Genomic DNA, 27,084 nt, shown 5'->3' on the forward strand with positions numbered 1-27,084 from the left:
GTCCCGTGTTTAAGTACTTTTTATGAATAGCAAGATTACTAAATCTCAAATGGACCAAAAAAAAAAAAAGCCTATTGACTTGAGCATCTTATATATATAAGTCAACTTAGTCAATCTTACCTCGGATGAGTAAATTTCATGGGCACCTATTGAGTCAAGGAAAGTTGTCCTTATTATGGAGTTAGTTTCTGGTTTCTCAAATGATTTAGAGAAACTTTGATCAGTTCCACCGGAGATAACGACATCCATAGCTCCCGTCCTACACAAAGAAATTAAATGGAAGAAAGCTTTCATTTCGGAAAATCATAAGCAAAATTTGTAAAAAAGAGAAGGGCCTTTGCCTTCTGCAAATTGGCTACAACCACCATGTTTCAATTATTGACTAAATTTTCATTTTCTTTTCTTTTTTTTTCTAAAGTTTGGTATTAGATCTTCCTAGGAGGGTGTGTGGAAGTCTGAACTTGGAGGAAAATGATCATTCTCATTTCATAGTTTAGATTATATCTTAAAATTTTTAAAGGTTTATATAATAGTATGTTATTTGAAAATATAAATAACATGATATTTCGTTGTACACTGTTAGATACAATAAAAAAAATATACATTTTAAAATCAATAAAGATCTTAACCCTAGTACTTAATTATTCAATAAGATTCATTCTACTTGGACAAGAGAATACAAGAATGCTTAGATATGAATGAACATTATAATTACATGCATAAACTTGCCGGTCTGTAATTAGTGAGCACTCACAACACCTCCAGTCTCGTCTGGCACCTATATATAGATGTACAATTATAACATAGTGCAATAATATGTTGATATTGTATCATCATAGTGACTGGTATTCAATATAGTTTGAGGAAGTTCTACAATACTACTATGTTTTTTGAGAATATGGTATCCAATATGACTATAGTTATGTATTCTAAATGCATTTTTTTTTTTTTGTTCTAAAAAAAGAAGTCTTGATTTCACGAATATAATAAAAAAAAATACAAAAATTAAAACAATTGAAATACGCAATTTTTAACATAGTGGGTACCATATCCTAAAAGTACCTACTTATTTTATGTTAATTTCCCTGCAAACAAATATATATATATATAGAGAGAGAGAGAGAGAGAGAGAGAGAGAGAGAGAGAGAGAGAAACATGATTTGTGTTGATTAGGTCTTTGATCATGCAAAAAAGCATAGGTTGGTACCATAAATGCGTACTCCCCCCTCTCACATAAATGGTAGGTCCCACCATGAACCTGCTATTCATATGAGATGAGGGAGTACGTATTTATGGTATTCCGAGAATACACAATAATTTCTTGGTTGGTAAGGTGTTGAAACAAAAGGAAAAAAATTAGATAAGAGTGTTGAAGAATAAGAGCACTGAAAGGAAATTAAGAGTGATCGATCAGTATCCCTAACGTACTGAATTGGCATGTATTATGCAATTAAGAGAAAATCACTTCCTAAATTTGATGCATTAGATGAAGTGGGCTACATAAACAAAGAGAGAGACACACGAAATTGATGCATTATGTTGAATATTAGCTCTGATACCATGTTAAATGGACAATATTATCAAACGCAATGTGTTATACCATGTTGTGTATGCTAGAGTGGATGCGGAAGAGGAAGCATAGAATAGGAACACTGAGAACACGAGGGTTACGTGGTTCAGCCTTGACGGCCTACATCCACGGAGGAATCCCTTAAGGGCTACATCTTTATTGTATAAGAGTGTAGTATAATAACCTGTGTTATAATGAATCCTAACATGAGTATATATAGGCGACTAAACCCTAGATTACTAGTACAAGTAGGACTGGGCTTGGGCCTATTACATTGGGTTAATATATGTTTAATATATATCTCTAACACCCTCCCTCAAACCCAAGGCGGAAGCTCGATGAAGGCTTGAGGTTGGATAAGCATGAGAAGATCACTTGGAGATGCCTTGAAGAATGCCTTTGAAGAAACCACAATGAAGAATGTGCCAATTGACCAATTTTGGAGTTTCAAATGAAGAAACGGAGTCCAAAATCGGAATCTACGCGAAAAACTGAGCAAGATAGGCCCTTTCGGAAATTTTGACTTTTGGTCAAAGGTCAACGCAAAAAGTCAAAGTCAACTGGTCCAGGGTCAAAGTCAACAGATACTGGTTCGGGTCGAGTCACGGATCGGGCAGCAGAGCCGCTGACGTCATCCTATGACATGTCGCTGACATGGACTAGGGCTGATGTGGCAACGGCTTGCGTGGCGCTGACGTGGCAAGATGACGTCATCAGATGACGTCATGATGACATCAGGCGAGTTCTTCGGCGCGTGGATGGCACGTGAGAAGTCCACCGGCGCGTGGATTAGATGCCAGAAATTCCACCGGCGGGTGAGGGCGAGTGTTTTGTCAGATTATGGCCGGAATTTCAGGGTTTGTAGATCGGAGAACGAGGAGGTCGTCAGGGCGGCGCGTGTACAAAGAAAAAGATCTGAAATTCATTAATCTGAGGCGGCGCGTGGGAGAGTTTCGGAGACAACTGGGGCGCGTGGAGGCGCGTGGAAGGGCTTCTGGTGACCGGATTTCTGGGTTTTCCACACGGTAGGCCGTGGAGCATGATTGTGTAGTTGGTTTCGTCAGGCGAAGGCTTGATTTGCACAGATCTGAAAGGTGAGTGGTTCGACTTGCTTGGGAGATCAGAGATGTAGCAGCGAGGCAGCAACGGGGTTTCTGTGGGAGCTGCGTGATGCTGTGGACCCAGATCTGAAAGAAGGCATGGGCATTGTTGTGGATCTGTGTTACGCACGTGAGAATCTTCTTTGCTTGTCAAAGATTTTGTTTGATGCCAAGAACGGAACCTGGCTCTGATACCATGTTAAATGGACAATATTATCAAACGCAATGTGTTATACCAATTTGTGTATGCTAAAGTGGATGCGGAAGAGGAAGCATAGAATAGGAACACTGAGAACACGAGGGTTACGTGGTTCAGCCTTAACGGCCTATATCCACGGAGGAATCCCTTAAGGGCTACATCTTTATTGTATAAAAGTGTAGTATAATAACCTGTGTTATAATGAACCTGTACGGCCCCCGCGTCATATCCTACATTGGGCCTTGGGCCCTGGCCTGGGTATATGGCCCATGAGGCCAATCCCCTTATACCCGGCAGCCCACCCCCGGGCCACGCGTACTGCAAGCCCGAGCCTTGCTTCTTCATCGTTTCTCGGCAACACCTTTCCATGGAGTAGATATTTGACTCACGGGAAGACCTGCACTGTACCTACCCGGCCGCGCCCCGGAGAGCCACCGCTCCCGAGGACTATCGTGGAGGCAGGAACCAAGTTCCAACGCCACCCTCATAATTTCCCACTCCTACCTGACCACCCACTTACGATCGATAATAGTGGACCGCCGGTTGCACTCGTTGGCAAGTAATTATTCGAAGTAGTCTACAAAAAAATATTAACTGGATAAAAAGATTAAAAAAGACACACAAGATTGCATGGAAGAACAATTTGATATTGGAAAATAAAATAAAAATACTTCTAAAGCTTTTCCTTTCTCAGGAGATATATTATCTCTTTCGGAAATCCTTTTGGTGCAGTAATTGTCTCAAACATTAATTTGGCCCTGAACTTCAAAGAACAGCCCCCTCCCCCTAAAAAATGATAACGTTTCCATTTCATTTCTCTCTCTTCGTTTGATTCAATGTGTGTGCATCATTGAAGCAAATTTATGTAACCCAATTCATCTAATGTGTTAGAGATATACATTAAACATATATTAACCCAATGTAATAGGCCCAAGCCCAGTCCTACTTGTACTAGTAGTCTAGGGTTTAGTCGCCTATATATACTCATGTTAGGGTTCTGTGCGCGCCCGATACCGAAACCCGTCGGACTGGGCCTCAAGTTGGGCTCACAACTTACTTGTATAGTGGGTTTGGATTTCCAACACTGGTCGTTCTTCTCGCTGAGACCTAAGGCCCTTTCTTTTCTTTCCTCGTGGGTCTGGGTCACCTTCTCTTTTTACTCACTCTGTTCTTATACTCTCCATACTGCGCACCATTTTTTCCAACCCCCTTCTTCTCCAAACTTCCTGCATTTATAGGCCATAGTTTAGTGGAGAGGTCATAATTACTTGCCAACGAGTGCAACCGNTGTATAATTGATGGACACTTACACATAAAACATATGCATGCAAGTGCATGAAACTAATTTAATTAATAAGATTTCATTCACGTGAAGTTTAAGTGATATAGTTAAAACAAGAAATCCATTGAAGAATAACATATTTGTTATATTTATTTATTATAAGGAGTATATTTACATATGAATAAGCCTAAATTCCAACCATGCAAAGATTTAGTAACTAATAAACTTCAATTATAACTCATGTGAATTTTGATGTGTTTGACACTTTCCATAATAGCTTTTTAATGTTTGATCAATTTAACATATCAACTAATTTTAAAAAAAAAAGAAAAAAAAGAAAAAAAAAAAAGAGAGGATATTTAAGAATCAAATGATGTAATTTTAAATTAAGGGATAATATTAGTAGTTGAGTAACTAAATTAGACTTTACCTAATACTTGTATGACCACATTAGTAATTTAGCAAAAAAAAAAAAAAAAAAAATCTATTTTTTTAAAGGAAAATCGTGTGAAATTGATGACTTTTTGGTTCAAGTGGCTTTTGGCTTTAACCATTTCTTTTAGCTAGCTAGGTTTATGACTTTTCATCCAAGTTATCATTTATTCTTTTACCGACCTTTGGTAAAGGTCAAGTATACTGGTGGGAGTAATACACAAATGAACTAGTTGCCGAGTATGTTTCTTATATATTGTCATATTTGTATTTTATCGAAGTAGTCTACAAAAAAATATTAACTGGATAAAAAGATTAAAAAAGACACACAAGATTGCATGGAAGAACAATTTGATATTGGAAATAAAATAAAAAATATCTTATTCCTCTTTTTGCCCCCCCCCCCCCCCCCCCCACCCCCAAAAAAAAAAAAAAAATCATCACTCTTATCAACTTTTAATCCAAAAAATCCAACCAAAGACCTTATCAACAAATTACATTTCTCCTATACATTTTTCAATGATCAAAGACCTTATCAACAAATCACGTTTCTCTAGTCTTCATTTTTTCCCTGATCTTAACATATAGGCCAATAAGGAAGAAGAAAAAAAAAAAAATTAAGGAAAAAGAAATTGTGGTGTGGCTTACCTCGACATCATGATATTATTGGCTTTGACACAATAAATACCAGAGTTTATATTGCTTTTTGGCTACGTAAACAAAGAGAGAGAAACGAAAATGATGCATTAGATGTAGTGGGTTACATAAATTTTCTTCAATGATACATACACATAATTAAACAGACAAACAAATTAAATAGATAGAAACGAAATGGAAACGTAAAAGGCTTACAGTGTAACAAATGGCAATACCAATAAGGAAAATTATTGAATAATATTCCAAAAGTACAATAAATGCATACTTTTCATTTCATATGAATTATAGATCCCACTATAAATTTAATTAGTAGGATTCACAATTATGTGAGAAGGGAAAATATGCATGGTACTCTAAGAGTATCCAATAATTACTCTACCAATAAACTTATATGTATGGATGCACTAAGCAACAACTTTTAGGGTTACACACACACACACACATATATATATATATAGGCAATAAACATATACTTATTTTCTAAATTAGAAGCATCAATCTCTTTCTCCAAGAATATTTTTCCTTTTTTTTCAATGTTTTAGTGACCTTTGCTTTATTAATTGGCTGCTAGGTTCTGAAAATAAATATAAAAAATATTAAAAAAAAATTAATTGACTATTAGGATTATGTCGTGATTACGCACCTTAAAGACCTAACTTAATATTTTTTTTTTTATTAGAGGTAAATTTTTGACAAATCTACCATTAGTTTACATATCGAAACTGAGAACATTCGAGATTACGCAGGATTATACACAAAAGATCCTTTTAAAAAAAAAAAAAAAAAAACTTCATTTATTCTGGTGCGGATGGCAAGCAGGTCTATCCATATATTATTGATCAGTAATAATAATTACACTCATTTTAATTTGCTATACACAATAAACTTACTTATTTTAATTTGCTATACACAATAAACTTCATTAATTCTTAATTTCATTAAGAAGTCTTAATTTTGTCAAATAAACTTACTTATTTTAGTAGTCAATCAATCCAATTTAAAAATTGTATTCAGATAGGATATACTATACAAAAATTAAGTATGGTCTTTTTTGCACTCACAAACCAAAAAAAAAAAAAAAAAAAAGACCCAAAAATAAATAAGAAAACTTTGTTGATGCATTTCTAGATTGAATAAATATTAATATAATTCAACACATCATTAAATTAAGTATCCTGTGTTAGAATAATGTGTAAGTTAAGTAACATGGATCGAATCTCGGATCTCTTATTCGAGAATATGAGACTTTACCAGTTAAACTAATTAGAATTCACAAACTCTTTGTAAGAACTAAATGCAATATGTTGAGATATTGCCGGACAATGTTTTATTAACGGTTCAATAATCTCATTATTACTGTTTGATGTAAAACTCAACCATGAATTAACAATTCAATTTAACGTCATCCAATTTATATATTTTAATTTAAATGGCACTCTAGTCATACAATTTTAAATTGCATAAATAAAGTCAATCGTAATAACAATTAACAAATTTTTCTTTTGTTTTCTTAGGAAGGGTGAAGAGTCATAAGTCATAACCTTCGCTAATAGAAATGGTTAAAGCCAAAAGCCATTTAAGAGAAATGAGATTCTAGGAAAAATGAATAATAGCATTTACAGATTTATCTTTGGCAAAAATACAAAACTAACCCTCTAACTTTCAGCTTTTATCATTTCAGTCTTTAACTTTTAGTTTTGTCATTTCAGTTCTTTAAGTTTCAATTTTTGTCAATGTAGTATTCTGTTAGATATCTGTTAAGCGGTCCGTTAAGTCTATTTTTTTTTTTAATTTTCGTAATTAAAAGTAAAAAAGAAAAAAAAAAGAAAAAGGGAAAACATTGAAGGGAACAACGTCGTCCCTTCCCCTGAAATGAGAGAGTGTTTCGATCCACATCAGTCAGGCTACTATTCAGGTCGGCAATGCTTGCTGGAACTCTACTGCCTCGAGCATGGCATTCAGGTTTGCTTTCTCATTTTTACCTTTCGCATTGTAATAATTTTTCTTTTCCGTTATGTGATTAGTTAGATCCGATTCGAAACGAGTTCAGTTTTTCACAGAATGGCTAGATCTCGTTGTATATTGTGGTAGATCATAATTATTGTATATTGTTGTTTTATTTATGTTCTATAATTTTGAAATATTTAGATTTAGCTACTTCGAGAACCTAGATTAGCCTTAGTTGGCCTCTGCGTAGTAAGCTATATGTAAATTTCATTTGCTGAAAATTCACCCTTGGAAATATTTAGATTTTAGTTACTTTGAATCTCTGCTAGCAATGTGTAAATTTAATTCTCTGAATTTTTGTTTTTTTTTTTTTTGTTTCAGGCCAGATGCCAAGTGATAAGACTGTCGGCAAAGGAGACGAGGACTTCAACACCTTCTTCAGTGAAACTGGTGCCGGAAAGCATGTTCCTCATTCCCCTTCAATTTTTTTTTTTTAAATAACAGATTTTATTTTCTTTTAATTACAATTTAAAAAAAAAAAAGACTTAACGGCACCACTTAACAGATGTCTAACAAAATAATATATTGACAAAAATTGAAACTTAGAGGACTGAAATGACAAAGTTAAAAGTTAAAGACTGAAATGACAAAAGCTAAAAGTTAAAGGATCACTTTTACATTTTTACCTTTATCTTTTAAAGAGAAAGCGATACATTTGCTAAAGAAGTCTTTCCTTCAACGAGACCAGCCTTTATTTATTGTGACAAGAGAAAACAAAGTTTAATTGAACCACAATTTGAAGCCTTAAATAAAAACTACATACATTTAAAGCCTTGTATGTCGTAGCAGCTTAATCTTTATTTTGAAGATAATTGGGAGAGCCATTTCCTTCAATACACACTCTCAACCGCAGGTAGGGTTTTAGCGTAAGCATAATAAGCAATGCAAGCTAGAAATGGCCCCACCCAAAATACCCATTGTCCATGCCACAAGTCATGTTTTCCTAGAACCAATGCTGGGCCTAAGCACCTTGCTGGGTTCAGACCAGCCGCAGCATAGCCTGGCTGCCAGTGATCATAACGGACACAAAAATTGCTACAGAAATTGATCCTGCTATCAGAGCACAAACCCCAGCCAGCCCAACTTCTTGGAACCTTTTCTTGTCAAATATCACTGTCATACTAGTCATGAGGACAATAAAGCAGCACATAAACTCTATCAATAGTGCAGTTCCAAGACTTATACCAGTCCCATCGCGATTGATGGGGCAACCACCTACCAAGTACTTGTCAACTATTTCATCGCTCATCACAGTCTTCAACAAGAAGTAGGCAAATATAGAGCCACCTAATTGCCCCACGAAATAGGCAATTGCACGTACAGTAGTTACAGCACCCATGATGGCTGCAATGAATGTAATCATTGGATTCATAAAGGCCCAGACAGAGGAAATATTACCCAGATGAAGAGGAAACAAGGGATGAACACCGTAATCAGGAGCAGCAGCCTGGGTTCAGAGACACGAGATTCAAAGGTTGCAATAATGAATGAAACGAGCGTGAAAATAAAGAAGATAGATGCCACTGTCTCTGTAAGGGCTGCCTTCCACATCTGAAAGAAGAAACCAAGAGGGAAAAGTTAATCCTACTCTTACTTAACAAGTTGGTACATAAAACATCAAAGAGTGATTATAAACCTCACGAACAAATTCGTCAACTTATAAACACAAACAAGAAAGTAATTCAAAATTTTATTTATTATATTATTGATATATGAGTCATATGACATCAATCACATTCTAATTTGGTTTGAGGGGTTTGATTTTTGAGTTTAACTTGGAATTTAAATTTATATGATTTTAAAAGTTTAGAATTTGATTTGAAACTAACAAAACTATATGATTTAATTTGTAACAATCTCAATAAGATTTAATTTAAAATAACCCCTAAAGTATAAGATTTAAAATGTAACAAGTTTGTAAGCTGTCCCTGCATATAGAAACTTTCAGCAGATGTATTATTAAGGTTATCTTACCTAAGTGAGTGAGATAGTCTTCTTGACCTTCGTGCTATATAAGTATTATAAATTGGTTATTTGACCCGAAATTAAGCTACAATAATATACTAATTTGGATTTGATGATTATGAATATTGGGCTTTAATTTTAAGGGTCTAATTAATGGAAAATATAGAAAATTGTTTAAAAAAATGAGTTGCTCTTTTCCATAATTTTTTAAAGTATTTCCTAATTGAATATACCTAGAGCATCTATTAACAATTTTTTTTTAATATAATATATAAGATATATGATAATCTAAGAAGACACAAACAATTTTGAAAATATTATAATAAAATAGTTAGTATGACACCGCTGTGATATGAATATAACATAAGTACAATACCCTAAATGAATTATCCGTGTTTCTTAGATGATAATTGCCCCAAGCCTAGGAACTCTTTATGAACAGCAAGATAACTAAATCTCAAATGGACCCAAAAAAAAGTCTATTGACTTGAGCATCTTATATATAAGTCAACTTAGTCAATCTTACCTGCCATGAGTAAATTTCAGCGACACCAATTTTGTCACTGAAAGTTGTTCTTCCTGGGAGTTACTTTCTGTTTTCTCAAATGATTTTGAGAAACCTTGATTAGTTCCACCAGAGTTATCCCTCCATAGCTCCAGTACTACACAAGGAAAATGGAAGAAAGCTTTCATTTTGGAAAACATAATGCAAAAATAAAACTATATCATATTTATTATAACAATTTAACAACATAAAATTTTTTTATTAATTGAAATAATTTTTATGTCATACAATTTTAAATTGTAGGCTAAAGTACAAAACACACCATGAAATTTGGCTTCCTAAAGTTTTAAAAATTAGATTTTACTCCCTAAAAAAATATGACAATATATAATTAGAAACATACTCGGCAACTAGTTCATTTGTGTATTACTCCCACGAGTATATATACTTGACCCTTACCAAATGTCAGTAAAAGAATAAATGATAACTTGGATGAAATGTCATCATTTTCATACGATTAATTTCCTTTAAAATAAATTTTTTATTTATATATATATATATATTTTGCTAAATTATTAATATGGTCATAAAAATACTAAGGTAAAATTTTAATAATAAAGTTTAGCTACAAAATTGGTTGTAGTCTAAGGCTACAACCTTAATAAAATAAACATTAGTACATGTTTTAGAATCTAGCCGTTAATTACATGTTCTTTACGCTTTTAATACACATGTCAAATTTTGTGTCAATTGGATATTATTTACTACATGATCTATAAGCTCATATTTTATGCATAATTTTAAACTGCAAAAACTTGCAATTTAAACAATTTATTGATGACATAACTATTGATCTTTAATTTTCTAGAAATTTTGCAAGCATGAAAATATAAGAAGAAAATGTGATTCAATGGTGAATTTGTCAAAATTCACCTTCATACAAAAAAAAATTAAATAAGGTTGTAAGTTAGACTACAACCAATTTTGAAGCTAAAGTTTGTATAAGTTTTATTTGGTTCCTCAAATTTTAATATTATCCTTGAAATTTTAAATTAACTCATTTGATTCTTAGATACCCTCTCCATTTCTATTATGACAAAATTGGTTAATGTGGTACATTGTGTCAAATTTTCAAAATCAAATCATTTATAGTAAAATTTAAATAGAGAGAGGATTCAATGACGACATTAAATTGATTTTTGAATGTGAGATTAAATTAATATAATCAAGAGTTGAAGGAATAAACTAAACTAAAGTTTCATAGTTGAAAAGTTAAATTAGTTATTCCATCCTTTTCCCTCCAATGTTTTGGCCCTTTTGGCGGATTTATTCTCCTAGAGGCTTTCCTACAACTAGGGTGTGTATGTGTTAGATGGCCCAAATATTGTTGGCTTTTATTATTACTACTAATTTGTAATTTCATACATATACATGAATACACTTAAGACATACAAAAAAAAAAATGCATACTATAATTCCTATATATATAATTTAAATTTTATTAATAGTCATTTTTATATTTTGTTAACTCTATAAAAAGTCTTATTCGAATATTATTAGGTATATATAAACTGTACCCATGTTTACTTATTTATTTATTTATTACTTCTTAATTTTGTTATTGTAAAACACTTTTTTTTTTAATGATTCATTTATTCTAGACTCTTTGGTTTTTGTACTCAATAACTCACTTGAATGAATATTATGATGTAATCTCACATTTTATTCTAAAATTGGAAAATAAAGCTCTATCTAGAAATAAATAATTTAGAACATATGGCACAAAACTGAATTCTAATTTGAAATTCTAATTGGACATTTTATTAATTATTATCATTGGACATTAATTTGAAAAAATATATAGATTATTATTATTATTATTAATTTGATGGCTACAATAGGGGTGAAAGATTTGGACCCTTAATGTCTCTATTGAATACACCAAAAATGTCATTTAAGTTACAACTTACAAAGCACTATATCATTGGCTTCATTTATATTAATATAATTATTAAGAATTAACGTAGCAGTCTAAAAACAATTACTAGCTCAAACTACAAACCAGAAGTCCAAAGATTCCCTTATAGAAGAGGGCATGTGGAAATTGTCTTAAATTTTATTGTAATTGGTGTTTTTTGTTGTATTTCTTTGATATGAAAAGAATTAAGGAAGTTCTTAGTTGTAAAAGAAAAGGTTTTCCTTATCAAAGAAGTAATTATAGATTCTTTTTCCATCAAAGAATACAATTGCAATTTTATAAATAGCCATTGTTGGAGAAGGTTTTTGGTTGCTTTGGTTTGTATTAGGGGCTCTGTGTAAACTCTAAGTAGTCTTCCGTAACCACTTAAACCCCATAGAACATTCTGGAGGTTTCTATGAATGAGCTCAAGAATAAAGATTTAGGTTTTCCATAGTTTTGAATGAGGAGCTCTATAATAGAAACTTTGAAATGAGCTCAGAAGGAGAAACTCTAAGGTAGTATTTGGTATAGAGGAATCTACATTATTCCTAGCATCTAAATTACTAGAATGGAATGTCTTACAATCTGGATGCCTAGAAATGTAACTATTCATATATTTAGTTTAACTAGTAATCTAATAAAATTTCTAAAAATGTGATATTATAATGTTTGGTTTATTCCTAAGAATCTTAAATGAATATTTATTTTTCTGATACTATCTTTAGATTTAAATCCAATATCAAGTCTTTTTTATTTTAAATCTTCCTCCAAATAAGTAGTGACAAAAAAAAATATATAGACTACAAATTATGACAAATTCATTAAAACTATAATTTAGCATTTCAAAATGACAAGTACAATCTGGAGTTCAATCTCCGCCTACATCAAAAATCGATTGATGTCTTGGTCTAATGATAAAAAGCTATCATCAGGAACGAACGCCATAAGTTGAAACTCTTTCTAAAAAAAAATCTTACTCTTTATGGAAAAAACTTGTTAACAAAAATAAATCATTTATTTTACTTTAGCATCTAACAAATCCAAATAGGAAATATAAAATGGGAAAATTAATTCTTAATCACAATTTTAAAAAGAGCTTAGTCCATAACAAAACAGTCTGACAACATTTAGGTTTATAAGACCATAGAAGTAGCAATAAAAATATAAGTAGTTCATCAACAATGAATCAAATGCAGATAAATATTTCTAGCAATTAAAGAAAACTAAGATTCTGAGATACGAATAGATACATTAACAAATTTCCATGAAAATAGATCCATTAATAATTTGTTGAGCAACAGACAAACAACAATAAAAGTAAATACCTAGTAATAATGGAGCGTCTCTTCAAACTTTTTTTTTTTTTTTTTTTTTACACGTAAAACCTGAATAGAACTTTGTTAATAATATATTAACAAAGCTATCTATCCGGTTATATTGTTTTGGAGGGGAGAGACAAAGGACAAGGGAGGAAATGTTGATGATTTGTTTTAGGGTCTATCTCATTTGCTTAAATGATAAAGAAAAGGGTTAAAATTGTCAATTTCTAATAAAAACAATTTTTTCTAAGTTTGGGAATCCAAATACCCATATGTTTTAAAGGGGATCCATATTCCAACAAAAAGGGATTAAGGAAGATTTAGATACTCCTAATAGCTAATTTTAATCAATTAATATGTCAATAGAGATGTCTATCCTCTTTATGCTGCTATTTTGGTGGAAGAGATAAACATAAGGGAGAGATATTCATGATTCGTTTTATGTTTTATCTTCATTGCTTGTATGATAAGAATAAATAGTTAAAATTTTCAATTTATAAAAAATACATTTTCCTTTATGTTTGGGAATACGGATACTTACATGTTTTAAAGGGAATCTATATACTNAAAAAAAAAAAAAAAAAAAAGATTTCTCCAACGTGTATTTGACTATTCTGGTTGTCGCATTTGTACGTAGACATAAAGATTTGCCATCTCAATCCATGTTTGTAGCTAAGCTCTCTAAATTTAGAGAGATGACCCATATGTACCATAGGATTTGGATCGTGAAATCAAAATTTTCTTAATTGTGACGTTATAGGCTTATAGCCTTGTAGGCTTCCAGTTCACTTCCGGATAGCCTTTAAGGATTTTCCATCTTAATATATCCATTTTTGAGCCAACCATTAGTTTTCCAAATTTCGATCTGATCTATATTCAAGATAAGGTTTGGATTAGTGAAATCGAAATACTTCCATGTGACCTTATAGGTAGGGGTGGCAATTTGTATTTGCGTGTAAGACTTGTGTCATATTGGCTTATGAATATTCGACTATATGGGTCAACCGTAACCTAACATGTTTATTAAACAGGTTAGGATTCCTTAACCCTAACACAACTTATTTATTAAACGGGTCATTCGTGTCAACCTGTTTATTAGATTTTATCCAAAAAAAAAAAAAAACTAATTTTAGTATTAACCTAATTGATATGAATTATGAAAAACCAAACAAATAGATATTTTTAATATAAAATTCAGAACTAACGGGTAACTGTTTTACAAATAATAATTTAAAATTAAAGCATATCTCAATATCACAAATAATCAATCATAATATGTCAAAGAAAATAAACCACAACAACTAATAAGTCTATACACCTAGGGTACGTTTGGTACACTGAATGTAGATTACATTAGGAATAGTAATCTTTATTACTGGGAATAAAAGACATTGTAATGGAATAACTATTCTTATTCATAAGTTTGGTTATTACATATGGAAAACTTGTAAAAGATGATGTATAAGGAAACTTTATATTTTTGGAAATATATTAATTTTAAAACCTATTATATACACTAAGGAATAGCTATTACATCCATTTTAAAGAGGAATAGCTATTCTTCAATTTAAAGAATGGTTATTCCAATGTAATAACTAATCCATGTAATAAAGATGCAACCAAATGACCGAATTAATATTATACATGAATAGCTATTACATTACAAGAGCTATTACAGTGTACCAAACGTACCCCTAAGGTTTGAAGAATATATTGGTAAAATGTCATTTAATTAAACAAGTCAAACATGTCAAATAGGTTCCATGTGATGGACACTAATCAAACTCATTTATTAAATGGGTTAGTTGTGTCAACCCAAATACGACACAAACCCATTAAACCTCAACCCATAACCTACTAATTTCGTATCGTGTCGTGTCAAGTTTATGGGTCGTGTCCAATTTTACTACCCCTACTTATAGGTATCTAGTTTACCATGCTTCTTCATTTGGGCTTGAGGATTTAAATTTAAGAAATTTGAAAAACAATTACTAGTATATTAATAAAGTTTAAATAAGTTAGGTCCCCTCAAAATTTCATCAACTAAAAAACAAAAAATCTATTTTTTCATACTTTATTCAAGTCAATATATATATATATATATTTTTTATAGAAACCAAGTCATTTAAATTAAAGATTGGAATTCGAAATTTTCTGATTAAATTCCATCATCTAGACTAACCATAAATGCATGGTTTTGAGTTGACAGTTAAATCTCAAAAAAAAAAAAAAAAAAAAAAAAATAAACTTTTATACCAGATAGAAAGAAGAAGTTTGCACCAAGAATTCTAGCAAGCTTTCCACCTTCTTGAAAAACTATCAAATTTATCCCTTGCAGCTCTGCCCTCCTTATAGAAAGCATTCTTCAAATCTGCCATAGTTGATTCATAGATACAGACTCATAGATAAAGACTCTTCTATCAAGCACAGGCCAGAATCCCAAATACAGCAGAAAAGAACTTCCCATCACTATTTTAGTTTTTTTTTTTTTTTTTTTTTTTTTTTTTTTTTTTTTTTTTTTTTTTTTNTTTGACTATTCTGGTTGTCGCATTTGTACGTAGACATAAAGATTTGCCATCTCAATCCATGTTTGTAGCTAAGCTCTCTAAATTTAGAGAGATGACCCATATGTACCATAGGATTTGGATCGTGAAATCAAAATTTTCTTAATTGTGACGTTATAGGCTTATAGCCTTGTAGGTTTCCAGTTCACTTCCGGATAGCCTTTAAGGATTTTCCATCTTAATATATCCATTTTAGAGCCAACCATTGGTTTTCCAATTTTCGATGTGATCTATATTCAAGATAAGGTTTGGATTAGTGAAATCAAAATACTACCATGTGACCTTATAAGTAGTGGTGGCAATTTGTATTTGTGTGTAAGACTTGTGTCATATTGGCTTATGAGTATTCGACTATATGGGTCAACCGTAACCCAACATGTTTATTAAACAGGTTAGGATTTCTCAACCCTAACACAACTTATTTATTAAACGGGTCAATCGTGTCAACCTGTTTATCAGATTTTATCAAAAAAAAAAAAAAAAAACTAATTTTAGTATTAACCTAATTGATATGAATTATGAAAAACCAAACAAATAGATATTTTTAATATAAAATTCAGAACTAACGGGTAACTGTTTTACAAATAATAATTTAAAACTAAAGCATATCTCAATATCACAAATAATCAATCATAATATGTCAAAGAAAATAAATCACAACAACTAATAAGTTTATACACCTAAGGTTTGAAGGATATATTGGTAAAATGTCATTTAATTAAACAAGTCAAACATGTCAAATAGGTTCCATGTGATGGACATTAATCAAACTCATTTATTAAATGGGTTAGTTGTGTCAACCCGAATACGACACGAACCCATTAAATCTCAACCCATAACCTACTAATTTCGTGTCGTGTCGAGTCAAGTTCACGGGTCGTGCCTAATTTTACTACCCCTACTTATAGGTATCTAGTTTACCATACTTCTTCATTTGGGCTTGAGGATTTAAATTTAAGAAATTTGAAAAACAATTACTAGTATATTAATAAAGTTTAAATAAGTTAGGTCCCCTCAAAATTTCATCAACTAAAAAACAAAAATCTATTTTTTCATACTTTATTCAAGTCAATATATATATATATATATTTATAGAAACCAAGTCATTTAAATTAAAGATTGGAATTCGAAATTTTCTGATTAAATTCCATCATCTAGACTAACCATAAATGCATGGTTTTGAGTTGACAGTTAAATCTCAAAAAAAAAAAAAAAAAAAAACAATTACACTTTTCTTTTTTTGGAATTAATAAGCTTACTTTATGTTATATTTTTAATCTAACGGGTAACGACACACAAATGTTTTCAGTCATGCGGATCAAAAATCAAATCTAATGAAAGATGATGATATTGAAGGGATCTAATGTTGAGTTTAAAAAAAAAAAAGCTAGTCGAAATTACAATTTGTGATGACACCAACAACTTCAACTTGCTTTACCAGTTGCTTGATACGATATGACTCACGAGTAATACCGGCACACCCAAATTACTATATATTGACGATTCTTTTTTTTGGGTAATATTATGAAAGGTAAAGATTAGATCCAGTGTTCAGTTGCACTTAACCCATTAAAATAATATAATACGTCTACTGTTTGATATGTGTCATCATCTGGATGAATCTAATGCAATTAGATACTAGACTCAATCCAAGTGCTATTAGGAATGGGTATCTAGGGAGAGGCTTCTATCTAGTGGCCAGTTTCACTAGACACGCTAAGATATGGACACATATCCAAAACTAAGCACCTGTTTATATCTCAACATGTCCAACGGAATTGACCACTGGACACAAGTCCAACAAGGGTATCTAAACTCACACTACACATAACTCAGGTAAGAGGGGTGGTAGGTAGTGAGCTGATGGGTAGGGCCATGGGGGATAAGTTTTGATAAATCATAAATGGCTAACATATCACTAGCTCATACACCATGGCCTGTACGACCGTGATTTATTGATCAATTAATGCATTTCCTTAATTTCTCAAGCGGTGTGGTTAAATTTAATCGACAAAATCTTAAAATAAAGTATTCACATGAATCATAAAGTTGCTGATGTACTTGACAAACTTCCAAGCACATGTTGCATTTGATTTCAATGAGAAGAAGCAGCCTAAAGTGAACTGCGAAAGTGCACAAACCACAAAATAGTTAGCAACTTGGCGTTGGCGTTGCGTTCATTTCTAGTAGTGAGCCTCAAAAAACACGTGCTCTCTCAATTTAGCCCCCACATATTATCTGCCATTCCACCACCGCCACGTGTATAAGGGATAAGCTCAAAGTTGTGATATTTCATTATTCATACATATCATTCAGCCTTGTAAAATCAGCTATGTTTTAGCCACCGTCAAAAAGTGAACATAGCCCTTGTATACATTATAGATTGAAGTACTCATTTAATAAATAAATAAAAATTCAATAAATAAAAAAATTCAATAAGATAAAAAATTTAAATTTACATTTTTTTTTGTGAAGTATTTTTGTGTGTGTGTGTGTGAAATGAGAGTAATTACACGTTGTGAAATATCTTAAGTATTGTAACTAAGCTTAATCTCTCATCTAAAATGGCTAATAAACAATGGATTGTTTTATTAAAGTTCATTTTTCTTCTTTTTTATGAATTGAAAAATAATTAAGTTTTTTTCAAAACCATGAGAAATTTAGTTTCTCTTAAAAAAAAAAGTAAAAAAGAAGAAATTTAGTTTCTTTTTCTCAAATTAAGTTTTGAGTGGAGCTCTTCTAAAAAAAAAAAAAACTCTTGACTTTTGAGTGAAGCATTGTTGACTTTTTAGAATTCTTGAACAAGAAGTTTATCCTAGGGGCGCTGCAAAAATGTCAATACAAAAATTATCACTTTAATGTCTCAGTCTCATAATATATATATTACTTTATAGTTATAGTCTTTAAAGAAACTTATAAAATGGTTTTATCTTAGAATTAGACATGTAACCATATTGGGAGGAAAAGTTGGCAAATGAAACAAAACAAGCAAAATTGTTAAAGATGAATTGAAGTTAAAGGGCACATAATAAGAAAGAAGTACGGCCAAAGATAATTAACTAAAAGAAAAAGAGTAAACGGAAGGCAAATCGCATTCAAGGTTTTCTACTTTAAGCGCAACTATTATATTTATATAGCTTAATATATTTATGTGAACGAATCCGTGCAATTTAGCCTTTAAGAGTATTCACATCAGTTTTTGTAAATTTTCTATCTATTTTACACAAAAAAACTTACTTTTTCTATTTTACACGTTCACTTTTACAAAATACCCACATCAGTTTATTGATTCTACATATTTATTCAATAAAATATTCATTATTTTACAATTTTTTATTATTCACTCCCTCACTGCTCCTCTCTCTCACAGACCCACAGCCACCATCACTACCTAGCCACCATCACCACCATCATTAGAAACCAAAAGCCATTAAATCAAAAACTAATCTCTAGACACGCCAATCAAAATTCCATAAGAACCCACCCAATCTCCAACCAAAATCAAAGAAAAATCAACATCAGATCAACCAACACCAATCAACCCACACAAAGAAAAATCAACGCCGATCAAAATGCTATCGTCTCCATGCCTCCACACATACCCAGATCAACCCACAATCCAAATCAACCCAGACCAAGTAAACCCACACAAACCAAGACCAACCCACACCATAAACTCAGATTAAACCACCATCAAGACCTCCCCACGCCGTTGCCATTGATCATCGACCCAAACCCACACCGCCACCATCGAGACCACACTGCACGCCACACGCCGATCTTGCCTCGTTGTGAACTTCAATGGCATGCTTTGAACGAGAGAGAGAGATGTGAGAGAGGGGGAGAGAATTGAGGATGAAAGGATGGAGTGGATTTTTGTGAGAGAAAGAGAGAGCGCACAACACCTAAGAGAGAGGGAGGTGAGAGTCAGGTAGAGAGGAGAGAGAAAAAACTACTATAGCTCATTGATAATTTTACAAAAGTTTACACACTTTTAAACGGATTGATGTGGAGTGTTTTTTGATTCAAAATGTGTAAAAGTAATCAAAATGTGTATTTTACACATTTATAAAAGATCTGTTGTGAATACTCTAATATTCAAATACCTTGTATTTATTTATTAGGTATCGATTCTTTTGGTGGTTAGAAGTATTATTGTAATGATCAATTTATATAGGATAGTGACTGTTGGCGTTTCCTCTTTACTCTTTTATTAAAAAATAAAAACTTTTATTCAAAGGCTCCTAAAAGAAAATTAGGTTTGTGAGTTCCAGTTAGTTTAATTGGTAAAGTCTTTGATACTTGAATAAAAGATTTGAGATTCAATCCTCGTAGAAGTGGACGCCATAAGTTGAAACTCTCTCTTAAAAAAAAAAAATTCAATGCTTTTGGAAAACCACACAAACCGGCTATGCCAAGTGATTTTACCAAATTGCAGAAATTTGTTTTAGATTTAAAAGAAATAGATAATTTTTTTTTGTTCTTATCTTCTTCTCTTATAATTTCTAAGTTAAGAAATCTTAATTTAATTATAATCCAATTTTTTCATCTAATCCTAAGTGGTTTCTCCAGATTGTAGAATTATTTTTAGATTTTAAAAAAATAGATACAATTTTTTTTTTCTTATCTTCTTCTTCTATAATTTAATTAATTTCTAAATTGATAAAAATCTTATGTTGATTACAATCCAAATTTTTCATCTAAACATTTTCTTATTATCTATCTATACTATTAATAAGAGGATTTCCCTGTTTGTCTTCAATTTTTCGCACACAAAAATATCCTCATACAAATTCTGAAATAAAATACCTTTTAGTTTAAATTTTTTTTCCTACAGAAAAGCAAAAAATATTAAAAACAGTAATATTATCTCACGTACAAAAGAAAAAAAAATGTTATTCTCACCACTCATTTGTATTCAAATATATTATTCCTATCTGTATTTGTTATCTATTTGAATTCAAATACTTCAATTATCTTTATAAAAAAAAAAATACAAATTACTTCTTCAAAAAAAAAAAAAAAAAAAACTCCACTACCTTATGTAAAAACTACTCATTCTTATCTCGATATTTCTATGAGTTTTTTTTTTTTTAATTCTTTAAAATATTCCAAAATTTTTTATCTAAATTTTGTACAATTATTACAAATCTTCATCCATCGACACTAACCTGTATCATATTTTCTTTCTTCACATCTCAAATATTTTTACTTATCACAATTCCTATCTAAATCAATAAATTCAAATATTTCATTGGATTTCAACTTCTTACGGTTCTTTATCTCATTTTTAAACATTATCCTACATTACTTTACCTCCTTTTTAAAAATACACACACACACACACACACACACACACACGCCTCTAAGCATGCACTTTGGGCATGCTCAAAGGCTCTTCTATGTTTCTTGAGTAAAATAGTTAATAATTTGCATTGAACAAAACTTAGATACAATACCTTAGGTGATGTTTTTTAGTTTTTTCTTTTAAAATTTAGCCATGTGGCTACTTAGCTAAAAAATACACTTCCATTTCATGTGCAAAAATTCACATGATAGAATCTTAAAATAAGAACCTAAGAAACAACACTTAAGTGCTCTACCTAAGTCTTGTCTATTTTCATATATTATAATTTGGAAATATTTTTTTTTTTTTATCAAACAAATAAAATGATAAACTTTAGGGAATAAAAAGATGAAGGTGAAGGGAAAAAAAATCCTAAATTTTAAGAGTTCTCTTTTTGAATTCAAAATGAAATTTGTTATTTAACATTTATGATCCTATTTATAAAAGAAGTTACTCTTCATTAATGAGGGTATTTTTGAACTACATAAAAATCCAGTTGAAAGAAGAGAATCCTCTTATATATAGTATATATATATATATACACACCATTATTTATATATCACTTTTAAGCATTATAACACTAAACCAAAAAAATAAATAAATAAGAAAAGAACATTATTAAGTTATAAGTTGATAAATAAAATCAATTTGATTACAATCCAAAAGGATCTAAATCTTCAATTAATCATTTTTTTTAATCTAAATTATATTACAACACGTTAAAAAAATAATAATAATAAAAAGAAAAGAAAGAAAGAAGCTACTACTTTTAGTGTTTAAATAAAACACTAAATTCTTTGGATTTCCTCTTTACATAAAGTGAATTTTTTTTCTTTGGATTTCTTGATCACACACCACTTGTTTTTTAAAGATTTAGACTTCAGTTTCACACTTCCATAAATTAGATAAATATTAGACTTTTGTTCATATCAACTAGCTCAATGTAAAGTGTATATATATCAAATAATTTATAATGAATAGCTATTATACGGTTTTTTTCCTCTATTCTTTTCTTCTTCTATCTACAACCTTGTAGGTATTGGTTTGTTTACTCTAATTTTTTCCCATTAAATCGAATAGGTTTTGTGTATTTTTTTCTCTTTTGTTTAACCTAATTTGCTTAAGTTTTATCTAATTTATACTATTATGGTTTGAGAATGAATTATTAAATATTATTAGACATGAATTTTTAAATTATTTTGTGTTTTATGACATAGGTTCCAATGGTGATATGTTGCTTTCATTACCTCAATTTTTTTTTGAGAAGATCATCATCTCAATTTGATTTAGATAACAACCTTCTTTTTAGCTTATTATTAAGCATATTTTGATATAAATTTGAGGATAAAATGTTCATAACAATGGTTTATTTATTTATTTTTTTTATCAATCATTAAATATAATTTGACATGATTTTTATCAATCATTAAATTGTTTTTAATAAAATATAATGACAAACAAGAACAAGGATACACTAAAAATATAGTCTACAAAAAGGTATTCAATAATCTCCCAAAGATACAAAATTCTCATTAGAGCACAATTGGTATGTTACAAAAAAAAATAAAAAAATAAAAAAATAATTGTTACCATTTTATATTTGATAGTTTTACCAACACAATTTATTCCTTTTTTATTATAATAATTATTTATTTCATTATTTTTAATCAGATAAAAAATATGTTCTATAAGTTTAAGATAAAACTGTGCAACATACTGGCCTTTAACTAATTACACAATATAGTCAAAAAATTAAAAATCCCCCAATCAAAAAATTATAGCTTTCTGAACCTGCTCCAATGCTAATTTAGGAGAGAATAGGAGGGGGGGGGGGGGGGGGGGGGCACNTAGGAGGGGGGGGGGGGGGAGGGGGGCACTATCAAAATTATTAAATAAATATACAAAGACCCCTAACATTTTCCAGCCATAGAGATTAGAGGCCAAAATACTAAAGATAGCAAGCTTTACATGAGGATAAAATATGGAAAATTGTGCCATTATCGATGTAAGGATGGTTTTTGGATCCTAGGCCCAAAGAGCGCAATACAAAGAATTTGTAGCGAGTGGGCTGAAAACTAAGTTTCAATGAGTTGGACAATGCTCACAATGGATTAAAGATTGAAATAAAATAAAGAAAAACAGGTTTCATGTGAAGAATTCCTTCCTCGGTAAAGTCCGAGGAGAGTAGTTCTTGAGTATATTCCTCTTAGACTTGATTATAATTATAGTTCTTAGTGCTACAGTTTTTTTTTCTACAGATTCTCTGATAATCCCCCTATAATTGGGGTCTTTCTTATTTATATTACCCTGTTTGCTTCATCTCCACCCTCCATGTGTAGATCAAGCTCCTGCCTTTTATCCTTCTCCCATAAACACCTTCCTGAAGTCTTTGGGAATAGCTGTAAGACTGAATATCACTGTTCAGGTATCACCTTCATATTAGTGCAACCAGAGAGTTAGCTGCAGAGCTTTTAATGCGGTGGTAGCAGCTTTCTCTTAGATATTTCTTAGCTTTCCTCTATCCTATTTCCTCCTTATGTTTATCCTTACCAGTAGAATCGTCTGGAGAGTAGCTCCTGATGGCAAACCAAACCTTCTGACTTCTGCTCTGCTTGGCCGAGGAGGCATTTCTCCTCGACCAACCTTACCAAACCTTTATGACCAGAATCCTTCCATAACTCACCGATTGGTACCTTTCCATTTAAGCCTACCTGTCCTCGAACTGCTAAAATATTCTCGAACAAGGCCCACGACCCAATATACACTCTTGGGCCCTTCATCCCTACAATCAACAAAACTACAAACCAAAATTTTGGGATCTTCTAACTATACTAAGGTCTACATATACGCTTGAAACAAAGTGTGTAACTACGAAGGGATCTTGAAAAATGAAATTCCTCCCTATGTCGACTCAATAGAAAAGACTTTTGGTAGTTGGAACTCATTTTTCTTAGCACACACACTATAAAATATAAAGAGTATTGCTACAGTCACAAACTATTTTACAACATTTTTACAAAATGTTGATGTGACCAACCTCTTATTGGTTTTTATTTTAACCCACCATTAATATCACACTTTCATTTACCAATAATCACTCACCAAATTAGCAAGTTGTAAATTTTTTTTATAAAATAGTTTGTATCTCTAGCATTATTCAAATATAAATTAAAGAAAATATTAGGAATGGAAGAAAAAACAAGTGTCCTTCTTTTCTCTACATTTTGTTTTCAAAATGTTCTGAATCATTTCTAAAATTATCTTTTATTTATTGAGAACCCTTGCCACCATAAATAGAGAATAATCAACAATTAAATTTAAATTGGAAGTTGTAGTAGTGTATTTATTAGAGTTTGTTAGATTAGCTTAATAAAGGAAAGCAAAAGTCTACCGAACACCCTTAGTACAATGGTCACTCTATAAGTATAAGTGCTTGTGGGGTGTGAAGGATAATGGCTAGAATTCAAGTCTCTAGGAAGGAGTTTCACACACATATACACTTAAATTAGGTTAGAGTAGAATCTCTATCTAATATATATTAAAAAAAGAAAAAGAAAGAGAAAGAGAAAGTCTCCTTTTATTATTATTATTATTATTATAGTTTTAAGAAGAAAGCAATACGTAAAGAATGAAGTCACAGACGTTCAAAGTTGCTTGTTTAGAACTTTAGATAGAACCGAGGGAATAATTATAAGGCTAAAAAGAGGAAGTGAATTTCCATTTAAAACAGAGCCTTGTCTATGTGTCTATTTTAGGTAATAGAATAGTGGCTTTCACTTAACTCAATTGGTAAAATCTCTAATAGTTGAAAAAAAGATTTTTACACTAAAAACTAATTAGTATCTTGGTACAGTGACAAAAAGCTATCATTAGGAGTGAATGCTATAAGTTGAACAAGGAAATTATTAAAAAAATATATATTTTTAATGATTTTCAGGTGGTGAATGAGCCCATTATTTCCTCTTCTACATTTCATATTTTTTGCAGCCATTTTACGTGGTAACTGCACGAGGAAGAGTTACAAGACCCCTAAGGGCAGCTATGAATGTAAACGCTGTGGCCTCCAGATAATGGAATTGTAACCACGAGGAATAAGAAGGCTATAATGAAGACAGCTAGCGGGACAAGAAGCTTTGGTTCACCCGCATGTGAGTCCAAGCATGAGATTATGGTTGTGGTGAGGGTGAATACAATTAAGGCCGTTGCTACTAACTCTGTGAAAGCTGCCTTCCACATCTGAAATTGAAAATCAAGAGGGAATATCAATCTCCATTCCTTAATTTGAAGAAACTGTGCACTTATTTACCATAAAATTATAAAAGAAATTAAGCACTTGAAATAATATTCTAGGGATGGGACTAAAAGGCTGAAAATGTAGAAGTTGAAATGGTATGCATGTCAAGTAATTAAATAAGTATGAGCATGCAATAAGTAAAACAATTTAGACGGATGAAAATATTTCATGGGACATTATATTTTGATAGATGATCCTTTAAATGAACTTGTTGCAAACATGCAAGATGCCCAAGAAATTTTTTCTTAATGTTAATACATATATACACATTATAATTAAAGCAAATTCTCTATAACCAAGATGAAAAGCAAAACAAACTTCTCAAGAACTCAAAAGGAAAGAAAGGTGAAGAAAATATTCATTCCTAAACAAAATATACTTGCATAAAGCATCATCAAAGTACAATAGATGTTGACAATTATTCCCCAAAATAAAATTTCTTAAAATCCAAACTTTCTCACCCTATTTCCAAAATAAGTATTACCTATCTAAAAAATTATAAATCGGAAAAAACAAGGAGAGCAGGTGAAGAAGAGTAATAGTAAGGTGAAGAATTAAAGGAAAGAAGAAGAGTTACAAAAATGAGAAGAAGGGTTGGAAGAATGACGAGGAGGAGAAAAGCCAAGAAACAAAAATTAAATACTAAAAATCCATTAGCATGTATTGTACAGAAATGATAATATATTATCATTTCTTTATATTTCATATTACAAAAAAAAAAAAAAAAAAGATGAAAATTTGTTAAGAAAAATGAGCAGTGTGGCTGATAATGTGGGGCAGTAGAAGTTTTGCAAAATTAAATGCAATGCTTCCATTATTATATAAAGTATAGATAGTAAAATCCCTCTCCATTGCAAGTTATGTGTACAACAACTATTTTTGCAATTATTTTTTCAAAACTTGTTAAGTTGATAAGTTATGAAATGATATGAGTAATATCATTTTTACATAAGTTTACTACTAATAAAATTTTAATTATAAAACAATTGTAATAAACCATATCAATAGTTGTGAACAATTTTAAGTTCCTAAACTTCTTGTAAAATGAATCATGTAATATTGCGGAACATCAACCCAAGTAGATAAATCGTGATTAAGAAATTTATTATAGCCAATTATAGAATCGGAATAATTAGTGTGACAAATGGAACTTGAAGGAACTAACTATAAATTTATAATATGATATACTAAGCACAACAATAAAATTCTGGAACATCATCTCAAGTAGATAAATTGTGATTAAGAAATATATTTATAGCCCATTATAGAATTGGAATAATACGTGTAACAAATGGATCTAATTATAATGTAAAATATACTAAGCACAAAAATAAACCAAGCTTCCCTCTGGAGAGTAAAATTCATGGGCACCTATGAAAGCAAGAAATTTGGTTTTGTAGGAGTAATTGTCTGCCTCATATTTCTCGAGTGATCTTGGCAATTGTGAACCAGCTGCTTTGTTTGTTAAAACATTATCCATGACTTTAGGTCTAAGAGAAAGGGATTAGAGCTTCCAATTTAATGAATATTTTTCATCAGAACTCTACTATATAGAAAAGAAAGGGAAAATCAAATACTGGCAATAACAAATTTTGCCACATCTTATTTTCACAAGTGAAAACACTACCAGCGCCAAACTTTTCCACTTCTAAATGTCACTAGTGAAATGCCACATATTTTTCCATATTAAACTTGGAATGACCATGATTTCTGTGGCATTTTGCATAAGACAGTGGGAGAATATGTTATGTTATACGATTTATCCAATTGTAGAAAGCGCAACAATATCCTTTACTTGCAAGAAAATTCATCCTAAGGAATAAAGGAAGCCATTTTTGGTCAAAAAAAAAATCAAAAGTTGCCTTTTAAAAGAAAAACTTTGT

General features: G+C 31.1%; 1 protein-coding gene across 1 annotated transcript; it reads right to left on the reverse strand.

Moving 5' to 3' along the window:
• Positions 1 to 7,925: 7,925 nt before the first annotated feature.
• LOC112002020 (aquaporin TIP3-1-like) lies at positions 7,926 to 26,681 on the reverse strand. Its single transcript, XM_024034197.2, is given in 4 exon segments — positions 7,926 to 8,253; positions 8,256 to 8,620; positions 24,965 to 25,143; positions 26,538 to 26,681. Coding segments are annotated over 4 exon segments (864 nt in total). The 3' UTR covers positions 7,926 to 8,077.
• Between the last annotated feature and the right edge of the window lie 403 nt (positions 26,682 to 27,084).

Source organism: Quercus suber, unplaced genomic scaffold, assembly GCF_002906115.3.
Source record: "Quercus suber isolate HL8 unplaced genomic scaffold, Cork oak 2.0 scaffold_547, whole genome shotgun sequence".
NCBI lineage: Eukaryota > Viridiplantae > Streptophyta > Magnoliopsida > Fagales > Fagaceae > Quercus > Quercus suber.